This window comes from Panthera onca, chromosome F2 (assembly GCF_046562875.1).
Source record: "Panthera onca isolate mPanOnc1 chromosome F2, mPanOnc1 haplotype 2, whole genome shotgun sequence".
In the NCBI taxonomy this organism is placed as follows: domain Eukaryota; kingdom Metazoa; phylum Chordata; class Mammalia; order Carnivora; family Felidae; genus Panthera; species Panthera onca.
The window spans coordinates 66716557-66733402 of NC_138356.1; the positions used below are offsets into that span (position 1 = coordinate 66716557).

The 16846-nt window shown below is 41.6% G+C and overlaps 1 protein-coding gene across 2 annotated transcripts in view; it reads right to left on the reverse strand.

Moving 5' to 3' along the window:
• ATAD2 (ATPase family AAA domain containing 2) overlaps nucleotides 1–7554 on the reverse strand; it is a 68627-nt gene extending 61073 nt beyond the window's left edge. Inside the window, exon 1 of one of the 2 annotated variants that reach the window (XM_060611251.2) lies at nucleotides 6997–7554. In XM_060611251.2, coding sequence (XP_060467234.1) covers nucleotides 6997–7164 — 168 coding nt within the window. In that variant the 5' untranslated portion in view covers nucleotides 7165–7554. Of the gene's footprint in view, nucleotides 1–3711; nucleotides 3799–6996 lie in introns of those variants that run through there. The other variant, XM_060611252.3, reaches the window with a different exon arrangement.
• Nucleotides 7555–16846: the final 9292 nt, after the last annotated feature.

Here is a 16846-nt window from a genome sequence, read left to right on the forward strand (position 1 = left end):
TGGAGAAAAAACAAAACAAAACAGATTCTTGGGGAATCACCTACATAGAGGTACATAATGGGGAGTTTTAAAATATCAGTTTTCAAAAATGTTTCTTACAAAAACAATATAAAAATAAAAGCAATACATGCTCATTATAATTGGAAAATGAAGAAATGCACAAAGATGAAAACATCACCTTTAATTCCAGCTACCCAGGATAAATGTCAACCTTCTGGTGTATTAACTATTCTTTTCCTATGCAAACATATTCACACAATATTTAAATTGGACTATTATTTATGTTTTGTAACTTTTTTCTAGTAACACAAAACATTTCCCATGCCCTGAAATACTATTCTAAAAATCTTCTAAAATGAATGACTAGTATTCCAGCCATTACATGAATCAATTTAATAAACTGCTTAATGAATTATATTTAAATTATCTGCAATTTTTCGTGTTATAAATACTTCCAGATGGATTATCTTATAAACATCTGATTTCCTAAGGAAACTAGCACAGTTATTAAATCAAAGTCACAGTTTAATATAGCTTATCAAAATAATTCTCAAGGGGTAAGTTAAATGCCAACTGTGCATTAACATTTGATGATAGAAATGAGTACTTTCACTTTCTATTTTTTACATTTTACAACATGTATTACTAGAAAAAAATTTTCTAAGAAGTAAAAAGCCAAGAGAAAACGTGCTGAATCTGAAAACTAAACCTGGAGATGTAATGTCCTCATTTATTTTTTTTTTTAAATCTACTTAAATAATGAGAGCACTGATAGTTCTTTAAAGTAGAGTTTTAAAAGAGGAAAAAAATATTTTGTTAAGATTTTTCAGTCTCTTATAATCTTGCAGAATCAGTAAGTTAGTTCAGGGAAGAAGCAACAACAGAACAAAAGCTTTTCCCCAAAGTAGATACAACTGCGTAATAGAAATATTCTAATATGTTTTCCCACAAAAGACCAAGCTCATCCAACCTTTAAATTCCTAACAAAAAATATGTATGTGGGTCAGTTGGTTGAGTCAATTCAAGTCTCAATCCAACCACTGAAATGTAAACAGGATTTTTAAAATCACAGTCAAAATACTGACGTAAAATGTATTCATCTAGACATAGGACCCCTTGAAAGCTTGATCAGCATATTCTAATACACAATGGTACACATGTTATACCTAGTATAGCAGTGATATCCCTCCTAAGCTTCATCTTTTTTTTTAATGTTTATTTTTGAGAGAAAGAGGGAGGAAGGGAGAGAGGGGAAGAGGTGGAGAGAGGGGGAGAGGTGGAGAGAGGGGGAGAGGTGGAGAGAGGGGGAGAGGTGGAGAGGTGGGGAGAGGTGGAGAGAGGGGGAGGGGGAGGGAGGGGGAGGGAGGGGGAGGGAGAGGGAGAGGGAGAGGGAGAGGGAGAGGGAGAGGGAGAGGGAGAGGGAGAGGGAGAGGGAGAGGGAGAGAATGTATGTGTGCACACTAGCAGGAAATGGGCACCGAGAGTGGGAGACAGAGAACCCAAAGCAGGCTCTGTGCACCATCAGCACAGAACCCAATGTGGGACTTAAACCCAAGAACCGTGAGATCATGACCCAGGGAAAAGTTGGACGCTCAACGAACTGCGCCACCCAGGCACCCCTCTCCTTAGCTTCATCTTTAAATAAAGGTGTGTGGGGTCCAGTCTTCATCATGAATCTATTCCACAAGCTCCAGCAATTTGATTTCTACCTCTTCAGCTCTTAAAATAGACCTAAAACTATCTCCCAATAGCTAAATCCAATGGACTCTGCTCTACTCCACTGACTTCTATGGAGTTGATCACTCCCTTCTTTAAGTGCTTTGATCCTTTGGTTCACATGATACTTAAAAAAAAACAAAACACCATAATTCATTCCCTTCTCATCCTTAAAATATAGCCATTACTGCGGATCTTCTTAAATATATTTGTGTTTTGCTATGTCTTCTATTCAGCTTCAAGAATTCAACTATCACTTCTATACAGGTTGACTACCAAAGATATATAGTTCTAACTTCTCCCCAAACTCTAGCATACTCCCAAGGGTCTACTGCACACCTCTTTCGCTGGAAACACTGCCTTCCCTCTCTATCCGAATAACTCTCAGATTTCTTGCAGTATAATTTGGCATTTTTCTCTCTGTTCCTTCTAGTATCACTTTAACTTAGCCTCTAGTTTTCTCTGCTTTGGTTTATTGTATTAATAGTGTACCAATTAGGAGCCCAAACTCTTTTTTTAAGTAGGCTTCATGCCCAGCAGAGAGCCCAGTGCAGGCCTTGAACACATGACTCTGAGATCAAGACCTGAGCTGAGATCAAGAGTCAGATGCTTAAGCAACTGAGCCACCCAGGCGTCCCAAGAGCCCAAACTCTTAAAGACAGACTGTCTAGGATTGATTCTTGGCATGTCACTTAGAGCTGTACAATTTTGTCCAAGTTACATAAGGTCTTTGTGCCTTGGTTTCCATATCTGCAACGAGGATAATAATAGTTACTTGATAAGGCAAATGTATGTGTGTATATTACGTACCATGCCTGGCACGTAGCAAGTGCTATGTGTAACTGGTAGCTATTAATATTATAATATTTTAACTGGTCTTCCAAACTCCAGATTTGTTGACTATAATCCATCTTTTTTTTTTTTTTTAAGTTTATTCATATATTTTGAGACAGACAGACCATGAGCAGGGGAGGGACAGAGAGAGGAGAAAGAGAATCCCAGGTAGGCTCCACACTGACAGTGCAAGACTTGAACTCACAAACTGTGTGATCATGACTTGAGCTGAAATCAAGGGTCAGATGCTTAACCACTGAGCTACCTAGGCACCCCAATTATAATCCATCTTAAACACTATTTTATCAGATTCCTGTTCCAAAAGTTGCAACTTCTAAGCATAAAATCAAGGGCCAGTCTTTAACAGGAACTAACAAAAATGGACTACCTACTGTTCCTTCAAAACAAGTATACTCTCTTGAATTCAGAGCAGCCATGTCATTCAACTTCAGGGTGCAACATTCATTGCAACATGTCAAAATATCCCTATTCATGCTTTGGGATACTTCACTAAGCTGTACACTTTCCATTTTTCTGTGTTGTGTTATACTTCAAGTTTTAAAAACTCTTCCATATGTTGTACATCAGTGTCATTTGCAGTACTTTTCAAACTTTTAAATAAACAGACTTTAAAAGTACCTTCTACATACCACAGCACGTTTTATTTTACCTAACATATAGAACAAAAATGTAAACACAAGCTAAAAGTAATGTATAATCATCTACCTGCTACTATCTATGAGATACTATCCCCTACTATTAGCAAGAAACAACCCTAAATTTCGTGAATCAAAGAGCCTTGGAACTGTGAAAGCACAGAAATAGGCAATGGCTAGTCTGACTCTGGGGGAAAACGAAACCACAAAAAGGGCATCTGAATGGGTGAAAATGCTAGATCTTGTGATCCAAATACGATGAAAATAAAAGCTTAAAAAACAAAAAAAAATTTAAACAAAACTTCAGAGAACACATACAAGTCAGGAGAAAAAAACCCCAGCTGAGTGAGATAATATTCAAAATGTGAATATAGAATGTGGTTTTAAATAGGTGACTATTAAGTATCTTCAGAAACCGAAAATAAGGTCAGCTTCTGAGATGAGATGAAAATACAAGTTAACAAATTAATATTAATAAATTTAATCATCTTTAAAAGTAACTTACCCTAAGAAATGATCTGTCAATAAATATGTGGCTGAAAAGACAAGAATACCTAAAATACTCAGAGTGATCAAGAAGTTAAGTTTCTGAAACGCACGATTGATGTCAAAAGCAACCTGTAATAGAACCAAATATATTGAATGTAAGCCCCCAAATTAGAAAATATTCCAATCACAAAGGTATGTTTCATTTTTGGTATTGGTGGGCTTTGTGAGGATGAATACATTAGCCCTTAGGACTACCCTTTTTTTTTTTTTTTTTTTTTTGAGCCAATCCCATGCTAAGTAACCCTCAGAATATAATTTGGTCTATGGAGAATTTATAGAAGACAGGAATACTATGGCTCAAAAAGGCATAATCCCTACTAGAAATCCTGGCCTGGGGAAAAAAGTCCTTTTCATTCTACCAAATCCATCTGAGTGCTAATTATTCAACCACCACATACCACTGATATGGCAATTATGGCATATAGTTCTGTACATTGATGTGTTAGGTGTCCTCTGCTAGACTAAGTTCCTTCAAAGCAAGGACAGTCAACAATAAATATTTATTATGTATCTAATACACTCTAGGTTCTATTCTAGGTCCTGGGAAAACAATGCTGAACAAAAGGTCAAAACCCTGAACTGTACAGAGTTACATTCTGATTTAGCAAGACACAAAATGTTTTAAAAGTAGAAAATTAATAGAATATGTCAGAAAGTGATAAGGAAACATAAAGCAGAGTAAAGAGAGAGATGAGAGCGATCTGTAATTTTATTATTTTGTGTGTGTGTTTTTAAGTAGGCTCCATGCCCAATGTGGAGCTTGAAAGCATGACCCTGAGATCAAGAGTTATATGTTCCACTGACAGAGGCAGCCAAGTACCCCAAGAGAGGCTTGTAATTTTAATAAGGTGGTTAGAGTAAGCATCACTGAAAAGGTGAAATTTTAGCAAAGACTTGAAAGAGGCAGGTTCTCCTGTGTAGAACCTGGAGTGACATCGCTTATCATAAAGGTGAATTTGAGCAAGTTATTTTAGTCTCTCTGCCTCAGTTCTCTCATCTGAAAAACAAAGATTATCATATCAACCTCATAAGAGGATTGAGTTGACAGTTGTGAAATTCTTGGAACACGTTAAGTACTATAATTTCTGAGATTCTTTTTATTAAAAAAAATGTAAAAGGTAAAGCAATGGGTCATGCAGATATTCAGGGGAAGAGTACGCCCAACAGACGGTAGAGAAAGTATAAAGACCCTGGTATTCAAGGAGCAGGTTGAGCAGTGTAACTGGAATACATTAGGTTTTGCAAAAAGGAAAATGGGAGAAGACGCCATCATAAAGAGAAAGGGGCACCCAAACTTTTAAAACTTTTAGAGATTTTTGAGCAGAGAAGTGATCAACTGCTTCTGACTTTTACAAAGATCACTCTGGAAGCTATACTGAGAACTGATGATTGTGGAAGAGGATCATTATACACTAACTAGGGTGGAAAACCAGGAGGCCAGTCAAGAATCTATTTTAACAACGCAGGGAAGAGATAATGGCTTGGGGCTACTATGGTGACAATGGAAGAGCTGAGAAGTGGTCAGATGCTGATTGTATTTTGAAAGTAGAGCCAACAGATTTTACCAATTTGAAATGAGGAGTCAGGAGTCTCAGGTTTTTGGCCCGAAGAACCGGAAAGATGGAGTGAGCATCAAAATGGACTGTGGTCTTAATTGCTGACAGTGACTGAGTCCTAACTATATGCCAAGTGTTCAAGTTATCTCCTTACATGCATGATCACACTTAGTCCTCACTACCCATGTGGTGAGTATCACCTCTTAACAAGTTTATAAACCTGATTATTACTAAGCTGAGATTCAAAACTAACAGTTGTCTTAAGCACCTGTATTACTTATGTTCAATACGTCATTACAACCACAGGATCTAGCATTTTCAGAAGACAATAAATATTCAGTAAGTATTTATTGAAATAATTAGATTTTCTGAACACAGGTTAATAAGTGACCCAAGTTCAGCGCAGAAGTGTCTGGCCTCCTCAGATCTCAAGCTCTGTCTGTGATTGAGAAACAGATCCTGAAAGTCAGGAAAAAAAAAATTTTTTTTTCAATTCAGAATCACAACTTCAGAGATTAAACAGACTTTTTCACTCCCCTCCGTAGAGGAACTAGTACAGGGTGCCTACAAAAGATACGGATAACCAATCTCATACCGCGATCACTCCCTTAACTATGTTTTGTCACTCTCTCCCCCTTGGCCTCTGACTTTCCAGCTCCTAACCCTCTCTCTGGTGCTATTTTTCTCGGCCCTATGTCTACCCTCCCTCAAACAGAACTAGACTACTTCCTGCTGCCTTAAGTTTTCTAGTGTTGCTTCCTTAACTTCTCCACCCTTTTGTTAACGCTGTCTCCTCCACCTGCGCCTCCTCCAGAGGCTGCTGCAGGGGGGTGGAGGGACCCTCTCTCCTGGCCTTAAATCTACACATCGAAAATCCTATCGTACTCCAGATCTCGAAGGAGAAGCAATTCTTTCAAGACGACTTTATTGCTCCGCCCCCTTGGAAACTTCCCCTATAGACATCGTTTATAACTGCAGCATGATATAACAGAAAGGGAAAGAAAGGTTTTGGAGGCAGAGGATCCAAGTTCCAATTTTAGATCTACCGCTTACTGGCTACCTTCTAAAGTCCATTTTTTTCGTCTGTAGGATAGATAGGCATAACTACCCATTTTCATGGAGCTGTTACGACGCTTAAGTGAAGAAGGTGTACGTGAAATGTTGGTCTCCGTCCCTCCACATTATGCAACCCGGTGTTATTCGCTGTGCTATTACCGAACCTCTCTGGATCGCAAATGAAGGTCAGGGAACCTGAATGACCATCCTTCTACTCCTGTGGCCCCTAAAACATCTATTGTGCATCCAGTAGGGCGTCCGTAAACGCGTGCGAACCTAGGGCAGGCGCCTGGGCGATAGGTTAGGGAGATGGGTGAGATGGGGGTGGGGGCAGCCCGACAAATCAAGGTTCCAGAGGGCTTCGGTTTCCTCGTTCGCGAAATGAGGTAGTGTCGAACTGCTGAGCCCTCTTCTACACGGCCCAATCTCTTGCCCCGACCCACACCCACCGGGGCTCCGATCTTAGGAAGCCTTCCATTTTACTTGTCCTCCGCAACATTCCTCCCACCCCCCACCCCCCACCAACTGTCACCCGGACCGCGCCGCCCACCCCCAAGCCCCACCCGGACAACCGGCCGCGGGCAGTCCCGCAGGCCCGGCCCCAGGGGCCCGCCCCGGCCGCTACTCACGCCCGCCGCGGTAGCGGTGACGGCGGACTGCTCAGCGGCGCGGGCCGAGCGGAGCCGCCTGCGGCCGATCTGCTCCAGGCTGAGGAACTCGTTGGACAGGTCCAAGGGGTCGGTGGCCGAGGAGGCGGAGTGGCTGTGCAGCTCTAGGCTGCTGCGGAGGACCACCATCTTCCCTCTCTCCTCGCCGGGCGTTCGCGGCGGGAGACGGGGTCCAGTCGGTCCGGCAGCCGCACAGGCTCTTCCGCGCTACGAATTCTGGCGCCACAAGCTCCGCGCCAGCGGCCGCAGAGCGCGCACCCGGAATCCCTCCGCCTCCTGTCCCGCCCACGCCGCCTCACTAAAACGGCGGACTCGAAACTTTCCGCCGATCCGCTGGGCGAAAGACTTCGGGCCGAAGTTGAGGAGGACCTGCACCGACAGTGACCTGGACATGAGCGGACGGTGGCGGGAGAATGCTGACTTCTTTTTTTATATAGTTCCGGCTCCCTGAACTCAGCGGAGGGAGACGGCCGGTAGCGGCACGAGGTCCCGTTTGGAATTTTGGCGCGTGGATGTCAAGGGGGGGGGGGGGTTAGGGAGGCTCCTCCGGTTCTGATTGGCTGGCAGGGGTCTGGCGGCTCCTCCCAGCCCCGCCGGTCACCTGCCTTCAGCTTCCCGCCACGCAGGATTCAAATGCAAAATGCTGAGTCCTTGACTGGAGCGGGATAAAACCCTTGGCTTAAACAGGTTTTGACTTTGATCCTTAAGAGCTTTTTACAGATAGCTTAACCAAAACAATTTACCTAGCAAAAGAAAACAGAAAGGGACCTAAAAGCTAGCCTGCAGAGTGCTACAGTTGAGGCCAAAGATTCTCTACCCAGTGCTGCCGCATTCCAACTATACGCTCTTGAGTAAACTATTCCTTTGTGGGTCTTAATTTTCTCATCTGTAAATTAACTGTAATAGTAGTAATAGTAATAATAATAATACCTGTGGATTTAAGATATTCTACTTTAGAACCGTGTTTGCACATAGGAAGAGCTCAATAAATGTTTGCTACTATTAAACAATTACAGAAAATGGCTTCTCTAAGATACAGCAGTTACTTGACTACTTTGAAATAGATAACATGCTGAATGATCAGAATGTGAGAGAGGAGTTCTGGTGAAACTGAAAAAAGCTTTATTGATTTGGATAACTACGTTTCCTTAATTCGACACTTATTAAATATTTATTGACAATCTATTTTGTGCCAGGCAGTATTCTAAACACCGGGGATGCAGCAATGAATAAAAAGAACAAAAATGCCCTCGTGGAACTTAAATTCTGGTGGAAGGAAAAAGACAAGAAACTAAGTAAATGTTTGTTACTATAAGTGTTGAAAAGAAATATAAAGTAGGGAAGGGCAAGGGGAGAGGGAAGCGTGCAATTTTAAACAGGATGATTAAGGAGGGTGTCATGGATAAATGTAAGCAAAGACCTGAAGAAAAGGAGAAGAAGGGAGAGGAGAGGGAGTTAGACACCAAAGAAGAAAGAGCCTTTATGAGTAGATCCTGAAGGGCTGTGGGCCTCAGCTTTAAGATTTGCTCCTTTTTATTACAAGTGACATGTAAAGACATTACAGCATTTTGAATAGAGGTGTGACCTTTTCTGACTTCTTCAAAGAATCCCTCTGGCTGCTACATGGAAAATGCAATCTTTGGGTTTATTTAAGCTAAAAAAAAAAAATGTTTATCTGAACTTCCGATTTCAACGGCTGTCCTGTATTTTTATTTGCTATATTGGGCAGCCCTCCTTAGGAGGCCACTGCAGTTGTTCAGGCAAGAGATGATGGTGACACAGACCAGTGTTAGAGCAGTGGAGGTAATTAGTTGAATTCTGGGTGTATTTGAAGTCAAGAGACAAGTGAATTTGCTGATTAATTGGATTTAGGTGTGAGAGAAAGCGAGGCATCAAGGATGACTGTTTTTATTTTTTGCTTTGACCTAATGGAAAGAGGACACTGCACTTAACTGGGATGGAGAAGCAAATTTGGAGGGAATGTCAGGAATTCCTTTTGATGCACGCTTAAGATAGACAAGTTATTATATATTATCTATGTTCTGTACTTAAAATTTGGCCTTTGAAAAAGTTTTCACACATATATGCATTATGCTTACCACAGCATTATTTGTAATGTCGAAAAACTGAAAACGGAAAGGTCCTTCAGTGAAGCCTCACTTAAGAAGGATGTTATACAGGGGCATGTGGGTGGCTCAGTTGGTTAAGCCTCCGGCTGACTCGTGGTTTTGGCTCAGGTCATGATCTCACAGTTCATGAGATGGAACCCCACAGAGGGCGCTGTGCTGACAGCAAGGAGCCTGCTTGGGATTCTCTCTCTCCCTCTCTCTCTGCCTGTCTCCTGCTTGTGCTGTCTCTGTCTGAAAAATAAGTAAACACTAGAAAAAAAAAAGGATGCTATGCAGTCATTAAAATTATGTAACTCTGTTAATTTAATTCTATAAAAAGTTGGGCACAGTGCATTATAGCTTGCTAAGAAACTGCAAAGAAGCATCATACGGTTCCATCTTTGTTTTAAGAAAGTATGTGTGTGGGGGTGCCTGGCTGGTTCAGTCGGAACATGCAACTCTTTTTTTTTTTTTAATTTTTTTAATGTTTATTTATTTTTGAGAGAGAGAGAAAGAGACAGAGCATGAGCGGGGGAGGAGCAGAGAGAGAGGGAGACACAGAATCCGAAACAGGCTCCAGACTCTGCGCTGTCAGCACAGAGCCTGACTCAAGGCTCGAACTCACAAACCACGAGATCATGACCTGAGCCGAAGCCAGATGCTCAACCGACTGAGCCACCTGGAACATGCAACTCTTGACCTTCGGGCCCCATGTTGGGTATGGAGATTACTTAAAAATAAAATCTTAAAATGTGTGTGTGTGTCTGTGTATTCACATTGGAATAAAAACCAGAATAAACTATAACAAAATGTTAATGGTTAATTTCTGGATGGTAATACTATGGTTGTTGTATAGTTTGCACTTTTCTCATTTTTTCTGATTTTGCAGTAAATATGTGTCACTTTTATAATAGAAAAAACGTTTTAAGGTGATTGTTTACCCAATATAAATGGAAGAGAAAAGAATATTTAGAGTAGCATAGTCTACCCTTATGTGCGCTTTTCTTTATGCATGTTATACCTCAATAAAAATTTATAAAAAGAACTTCCACCCAAAAGGCATATATGCATTTGTGATTGTGTTAGATATCACCAGATTGACCTCCACAGAAATTATAGCAGTCATTTTAGTTCTTTTAAAATAAGTAAAGGGGCACTTGGGTGGGTCAGTCCATTAAGTGTCTGACTCTTGATTTCAATTCAGGACATGATCTCACAGTTTGTGAGTTTGGGCCTCTCATTGGGCTCTCTGTGCTGACAGTGCAAAGCCTGCTTGAGATTCTGTTTCCCTCTTTATCTGCCCCTCCCCTGCTCTCTCTCAAAAATAAATAAACATTTAAAAGATTTATAATAAAATAAGGCATAGAAATTTAGAACACCAAGAGATAGAGACAGCTAAAGGTTTTTCTCTGTTCCTTTATTCTCTCTCCAACAATATTAAGAATAACCACACTTGCTTCAGCCTTTGGCTGGTGTAGTCAGTTGAACCGTGTACCCCAAAAGGAGATGTCCAAGCCCTAAACTCCAACACCTGTAAATGTGACCTTATATGGAAGTAAGGTCTTTGCAGATGTAATTAAGGACTTTGAAATGAGATCATCCTGGTTTATGGTAGACCCTAAACACAGTGACTGGTATCCATTGTGAGAGAAAGGAAAGGGGTGTTTGACACATAAACACACACATAGAAGAAGAGAATGTGAAGATAGAGATAGAAATTGGAATGATGCATCTCTAAGCCAATGAATGCTAAAGATTTCCAGCAACCACCAGAAGCTAGGAGAGTGATACAGAACAGATTCTCCCCCAGAGCCTCCAGAAGGAACCAACCTTTCTGACACCTTGATATCAGGCTTCTGGCCTCCTGAGAATTAATTTCTGGGTTTTCTTTTTTTTTTTCTTTTTTTAAATGTTTTACTTATTTTTGAGAGAGAGAGAGAGAGAGACAGAGAGACAGAGTATGAGTTGGGGAGGGGCAGAGAGAGGGAAATACACAATCCGAAGCAGAGCTCTAGGCTCTAAGCTGTCAATACAGAGCCCAGTGCAGGTCTCGAACTCATGAACTGCAAGGTCATGCCCTGAGCTGAGGTCAGACACTTAACTAACTGAGCCACCCAGGTGCCCCTCTTTCCTTTTTCTTTTTAAAGCCACTTAGTTTGTAGTAATTTGTTACAGCAGCCTTAGAAAACTTATGGGTTGGTCTGGAATTGGTCTTTGGCAGGTGATATTTCTTTCCTTTTAATTTTAGCTATTGTAGAAAGGAATTACTTGATTTAGGAAAAAAGGGGCAGTGGAAACATGTTCTTTCCCACAGCCCCAGACTGCTTACAGAGGATCAAGTGTTTTTACCTCACATGTGAAAGAAAAGAGGACTGAGGTAAGAGCTAAGCATAATTCCATTACCTCATTTTCAAATGAGGTTATAGGTGGGTCCCTTTCTGTTCTTTGGTAACAAAGTTACAAAGTAAACACCAACTTGGACAGGGATTTCTTTCAGTAATGTTGTAAGTGTGACCTTACCCAATTCAATAGCTAATCTCATTGATTTCTATTAAAAGAAAAAAACATTAATCACATAGAAGCGTGGGGGGGGGGGTCATAGTTGCCATTTGCCATTTTTTAACTACTCTGAATTTAAACAGACACATCCACATCTATTTCAGAGATTTTGAGTGGGTCTGGGTTAGTTAGGGTCCCCCTCCTTTTATGGAAATCCTACGGGGACAGATACTTCATTTCCCTGTTAACCTGGCAACTAGGACTCAGGCATGTGACCTCAGCTCAGTCAATGGACGGCTCCCACCTCAAACATTCATTGCCTCTTGAAGGAGTGACCCAAAGATGCAAGGGCAGAGATTATTCATGCAGCAGCAGATGGTACAGAGACAGTGGCATTAATGGTGGCATCCTAACCAGCCGATTCTTGGAATTTTGGAGAATTAGATCAGCGTGACCTGGCTGTGCTTCCTCTCCTCCAAGCCCTGCCCAACCTCCCTCTTTCCTATCCTCCCAGTAAATTTGATTTCTTGTTTCAGTTAGCTAGAGATGATTTCTGTCATTTGCAAACAAGAACTCCGTCTGGTATAGAGGCTTCGAGTCAGAAGGTAAAATTTGACCTGTGGTTTCCTACAATGGACACTGACGAAAAGAATATTGGGAGGCCATGTGAGACACCCCTTTCAGATCTGGGGGATAGAGGGTTGGGAGAGCGGGTATGCAGGCACAGGAAGTGAGCTGGGAAGAGATCTCATAATTTTGTGATGTGGTTTTCAGACTTTTTCTCTTTATCAGCGTCCCCTGAATATACTTAAACTTCTCAGTTTTCCCACTTAAGGTGGGGTACACAGCCCTGAGTCTAACATCACAGGCACGGGCTGGGCCTTGCAGAGGGCCCTGGGATTACTGCCTCCTTCCCACCCCATTCTAAGTAAGATGAGTGAGTAAATAGTAGTATTGCGTTCCAACCCAGCCCAGCTCCTCACCCCTAATGGCGAGGTGCCCCCCCCTTTCCAGCTCCCCCTGTATATTGCCACCTTAGTTAGCACTTTATATTGAAATGGTCCCTTTAACACAGGAAAGTAGTAATCAGAAAAAATAACAATGGGAACTCCAGGGGTGGGTTTTTCTGCCTATTTCTTTTTTAAGTTTATTTATTTACTTTGAGAGACAGCGCAAGCAGGGGAGGAGCAGAGAGAAGGAGAGACAGAATCCTAAGCAGGCTCCGCGCCATCAGCGCATAGCCTGATGCGGGCTCAAACTCATGAACCGTGAGATCGTGACCTGGGCCAAGATCAGGAGTCGGATGCTTAATCGATTGTGCCACCCAGGGGCCTTTTTATTTTATTTTATTTATTTTATTTTATTTTATTTTTTTCAGGGGCCTTTTTAAAAAAATAATACTCAATGTAAAAAAATGTGATATTTAAGTATAGGTGTATTTCTTTCTCTTAGTAAAAAAAATTTTTAATGTTTATTTTTGAGAGAAAGAGAGAGCATGAGCAGGGAGGGGCAGAGAGAGAGAGGGAGACCCAGAAACTAAAGCAGGCTCCAGGCTCCAAGCTGTCAGCACAGAGCCCTACACAGGACTCCAGCTCAGGAACTGCAAGTTATGACCCGAGCCAAAGTCAGATGCTCAACTGCCTAAGCCACCCAGGCGCCCCTAGGCCTATTTCTTAAAACCAAAACAGCAACATAGGGGCACCTGGGTGGCTCAGTCAAGCGTCTTTTTTTTTTTTTTTAAGTTTATTTACTTATTTTGAGAGAGAGCACAAGCAGGGTAAGGGCAGAGGGAGAGAATCCCAAGCAGACTGCCAGCACAGAGCCTGACATGGGGCTTGAACCCATGAACCCTGAGATCATGACTTGGCTTAGCCAACTGAGCCACCCAGGTGCTCCATCTCTTGATTTGGGCTCAGGTGATGATCTTACAGTTCGTGAGATTGAGTCTTCCATCAGGCTCTGCGCTGACAGCAGGGAGCCTTCTTAGGATTTTCTCTCTCCCTCTCATTCTGCCCCTCCCCACTTTGTGGGTTGGGTGTGCATTCTTTCTCTCTCTCTCTAAATAAACAAACATTGAAAAAAATAAAAGCAATATAGTGACATGCATCAAGAGACCTGGAAAATATTTAAAGCCATTGGCCCAGGAATACCACTTCTAAGACTCCATCATAATGTTATCCGAGGCATATACCAAGATTTATGTACAAAAATGATAAGTGCAGCTTTATTTACAATAGGATCTGAAAACTAAATATACAAAAGTAGGGGAAAAGTTAAATGAACCATAGTCTGTCCATGCAGCTCTTTGTGTTGAAAAATTTGACTTTTAAGACTTTATTTATTGACTTAAATTTTTTAGAGAGAAAAAAATGGAAGGGGGGCGAGGAAGAGACTCTTAAGCAGGCTCCATGCTAAGTGTGGAGCCCAATATGGGCCTCGATCCCGTGATGCTGGGATCATGAACTGAGCTGAAATCAAGAGTCGGTTGCTCAACTGACTGAGCCACCCAGGCACCCCAAGACTTTATTTAAAAAAATTGTTATTACAAAGTAATACAGTTGGACAACATGGGGCTTAGGGGCACCAACCCCAGTGCAGTAAAAAATCTGCATATAACTTTTGACTCCTACAAAACATAACTACTAATTGTCTTCTGTTGACCAGAAGATTTATTGATAATATAAACAGTTAACACTTATTTTGTTTATTATAGTACTATATACTGTATTCTTATGATAAAGTAAGAGAAAAGAAAATGTTAATTAAGAAAACCGTAAGAGAAAATACATTTGCGGTACTGTAAATACTGCGTATAAGTGGACCCACGCAGTTCAAACGTATGTTGTTCAAGGGTCAACTGCACATGTAAAAACGTCGGAGCAGCACAGAAATGTAAAAAATAAAGGTACAAGTTGCTCTGTGTGATTGCTATGAGGAAAAGGGAGTTTTCTCTTTCCACTGGGGTTGCCAAGCCTGGAAAATAGGAATACGGGGCTGCCAGTGGCCGTCCTCCCCACAGCAGGAAGTGAAGTCACCTCAGGATGGAGCCGAGCACTGAGAAGCACACTGTGGGGAAAGAAGACCTGGGGAAGTGGATTCTGCTTCCGGTCCCTTGAGACCCTGGTTTCTGCAGCTCATCTTTCGACTCTGAGAGCCACTTCAGTGTCCTTCCCATTAAACTAGCTAATAAACAGCCTTTCTGCCTTGACTCCTATCTGAATGAGTCATGACTGATACTGGGCCAGCTGCTTTGTTAGAATCAAATTATACGGTTTATGCTATAATTCTAGTCTAATGATCAATTAATTCTTTCAACAGCATGCGATGAGGTCCATTTGGCATGAAATGGGCTTGGTAAACCTTAACTAAAGGCCCCTAAATTATCACCTCTTCTTCATGGTCACAATTCATCCTGGGAATAGGCATCAAGTTCACAGAGTATAGCATCTGGAATACATATTTTTCCTTTTTATGAAACTCAAGACAGCAAGTATTCATATTTAGTCTTATGTCATCTCCTCCAACATATTTTCTCCAAGATCCATAATAAAGGCTTTGGGGTCATAATCTAGAGTGCTTTCAGTATGCTGGGATGTATCTCATCTGGGTCCAAAGATTTGTAACCCTGAAGAGTTGTAACCCTTGTAAGGCAAATTGGTGCTTTCTGTCCCTGCACCTATCTTTAATTTCCTCTCACCACTGTTTCCCTTATTCTTTACAGCCTGAGGGTCATTTTCTTTGATAAAGAAGAGAGAAAACACAATCAAAATAGACTGTTGGTTTTCTTTCACTTACATGGTCCCTTATCACAAGGTCCCAGGTGATAGTATTATCTTTCTTTTTCTTTTCTTCTAGCTCTTAATATTGAGGATTAAAAATACCTCCTCCCCCAATTTAAAAAACTCTTTTTGTGGTTAAACCTCAATGTATCATGTGCTGCCTGCTTCTTGATCTCCCCTTTCACATCTGTGGCCCTCTTACACTTTCCTTTGTTCTGTGTCCTTTTCTGTAAAACACAGCCCTTTGGTATCCTTATTTCATTGGGTTTTGGGTTCTTTGAGTGCACTCTTATTTCTTCCTCATCTAGATCATTGGAGTTTACAGGTCAGAATCTAGTTCTAAGCATTAGAACCTTATTCCTCTGAAACCATATTGCTTTTTGATAGTCTCTACTATGAAATCACATGAATTTTAAAAATGATCTATATTTTTAATCAAAAAGTTCTTACTTGTAAGAGAAAGCTTGAAGCATATAGAAGCATAAAGAAAGCACATTGTAGCAGAGACTCCTGGCTCTTCTTTACCCCCTTCTCTATTGTTTGCCCAGCTACTCAGACTTCTCTGCTCTCTGGTAGGCAACCCAAGCCTTCTCCAACCGGGTGCATACCCCTTTCAAATTTATCTTTCTTGAGTACTTGTCCTCAGCCCTAGGTACCATAGTTTCCTTATGTCTTTTGGTTTCACTTTTATCATAGTTAATTCTTGAAATTCAACTTCCTTTAAGTAGAGAAGAGGGTAGAGGGAGCAATCACCAACCAGTGGTGTAGGGATACCTTAGTACTCTGGGAGCCAGCTGGGATAGAAGGCTCTCAGAGTGCGTAGGGGGAATGGAAGGGTTGTTGTCTTGAGTTTCATAAAAAGGGAGGCTTGGTGAAGGACTGATTGCTCAGCATGTGACCGACCGTACTAGCCACAGGTAACTGTGCATAGGCCATGAAGGGCTTCTCTAAGAAGTATGGGCAAGTGGCTGCCTGCAGGCCTCACAGGGGAGGGGACTGGTTTCTGTGTGAAGAGGGCTGCAGGAAGGTTATTGCCAAACTAAAGCTGTAAGGTCACAGAGGCCTGAGCCCAAGGCTGGGGCAGACTCCACTGGATGTTCTTAGGACCACACTCCACAAACTCTTCTACCCTCCCAGAAACTGCAGAAAGCTTCTTCCTCCAGCACACTTTACTGAGAAGGCTTACCTTGGCGCCTACTTTAAAGGAGAAATGCTTAAAGGAATTCTGTTATTTATCATAGAGCCTATATTGAAGGGTGTATTCAGAGCAGAGAGGCAATAAATTGATGACTTACCAAGGACTTATGCTCAAAGTCTTTAGGATTTATGTATGGGCTTTTGAACTCATGAGACTGGAAAAACCTGACTGCACATGGCCTATAAACCAACTAAGAATTTCAGTTTTCATAATGGGAAGTACCCTGA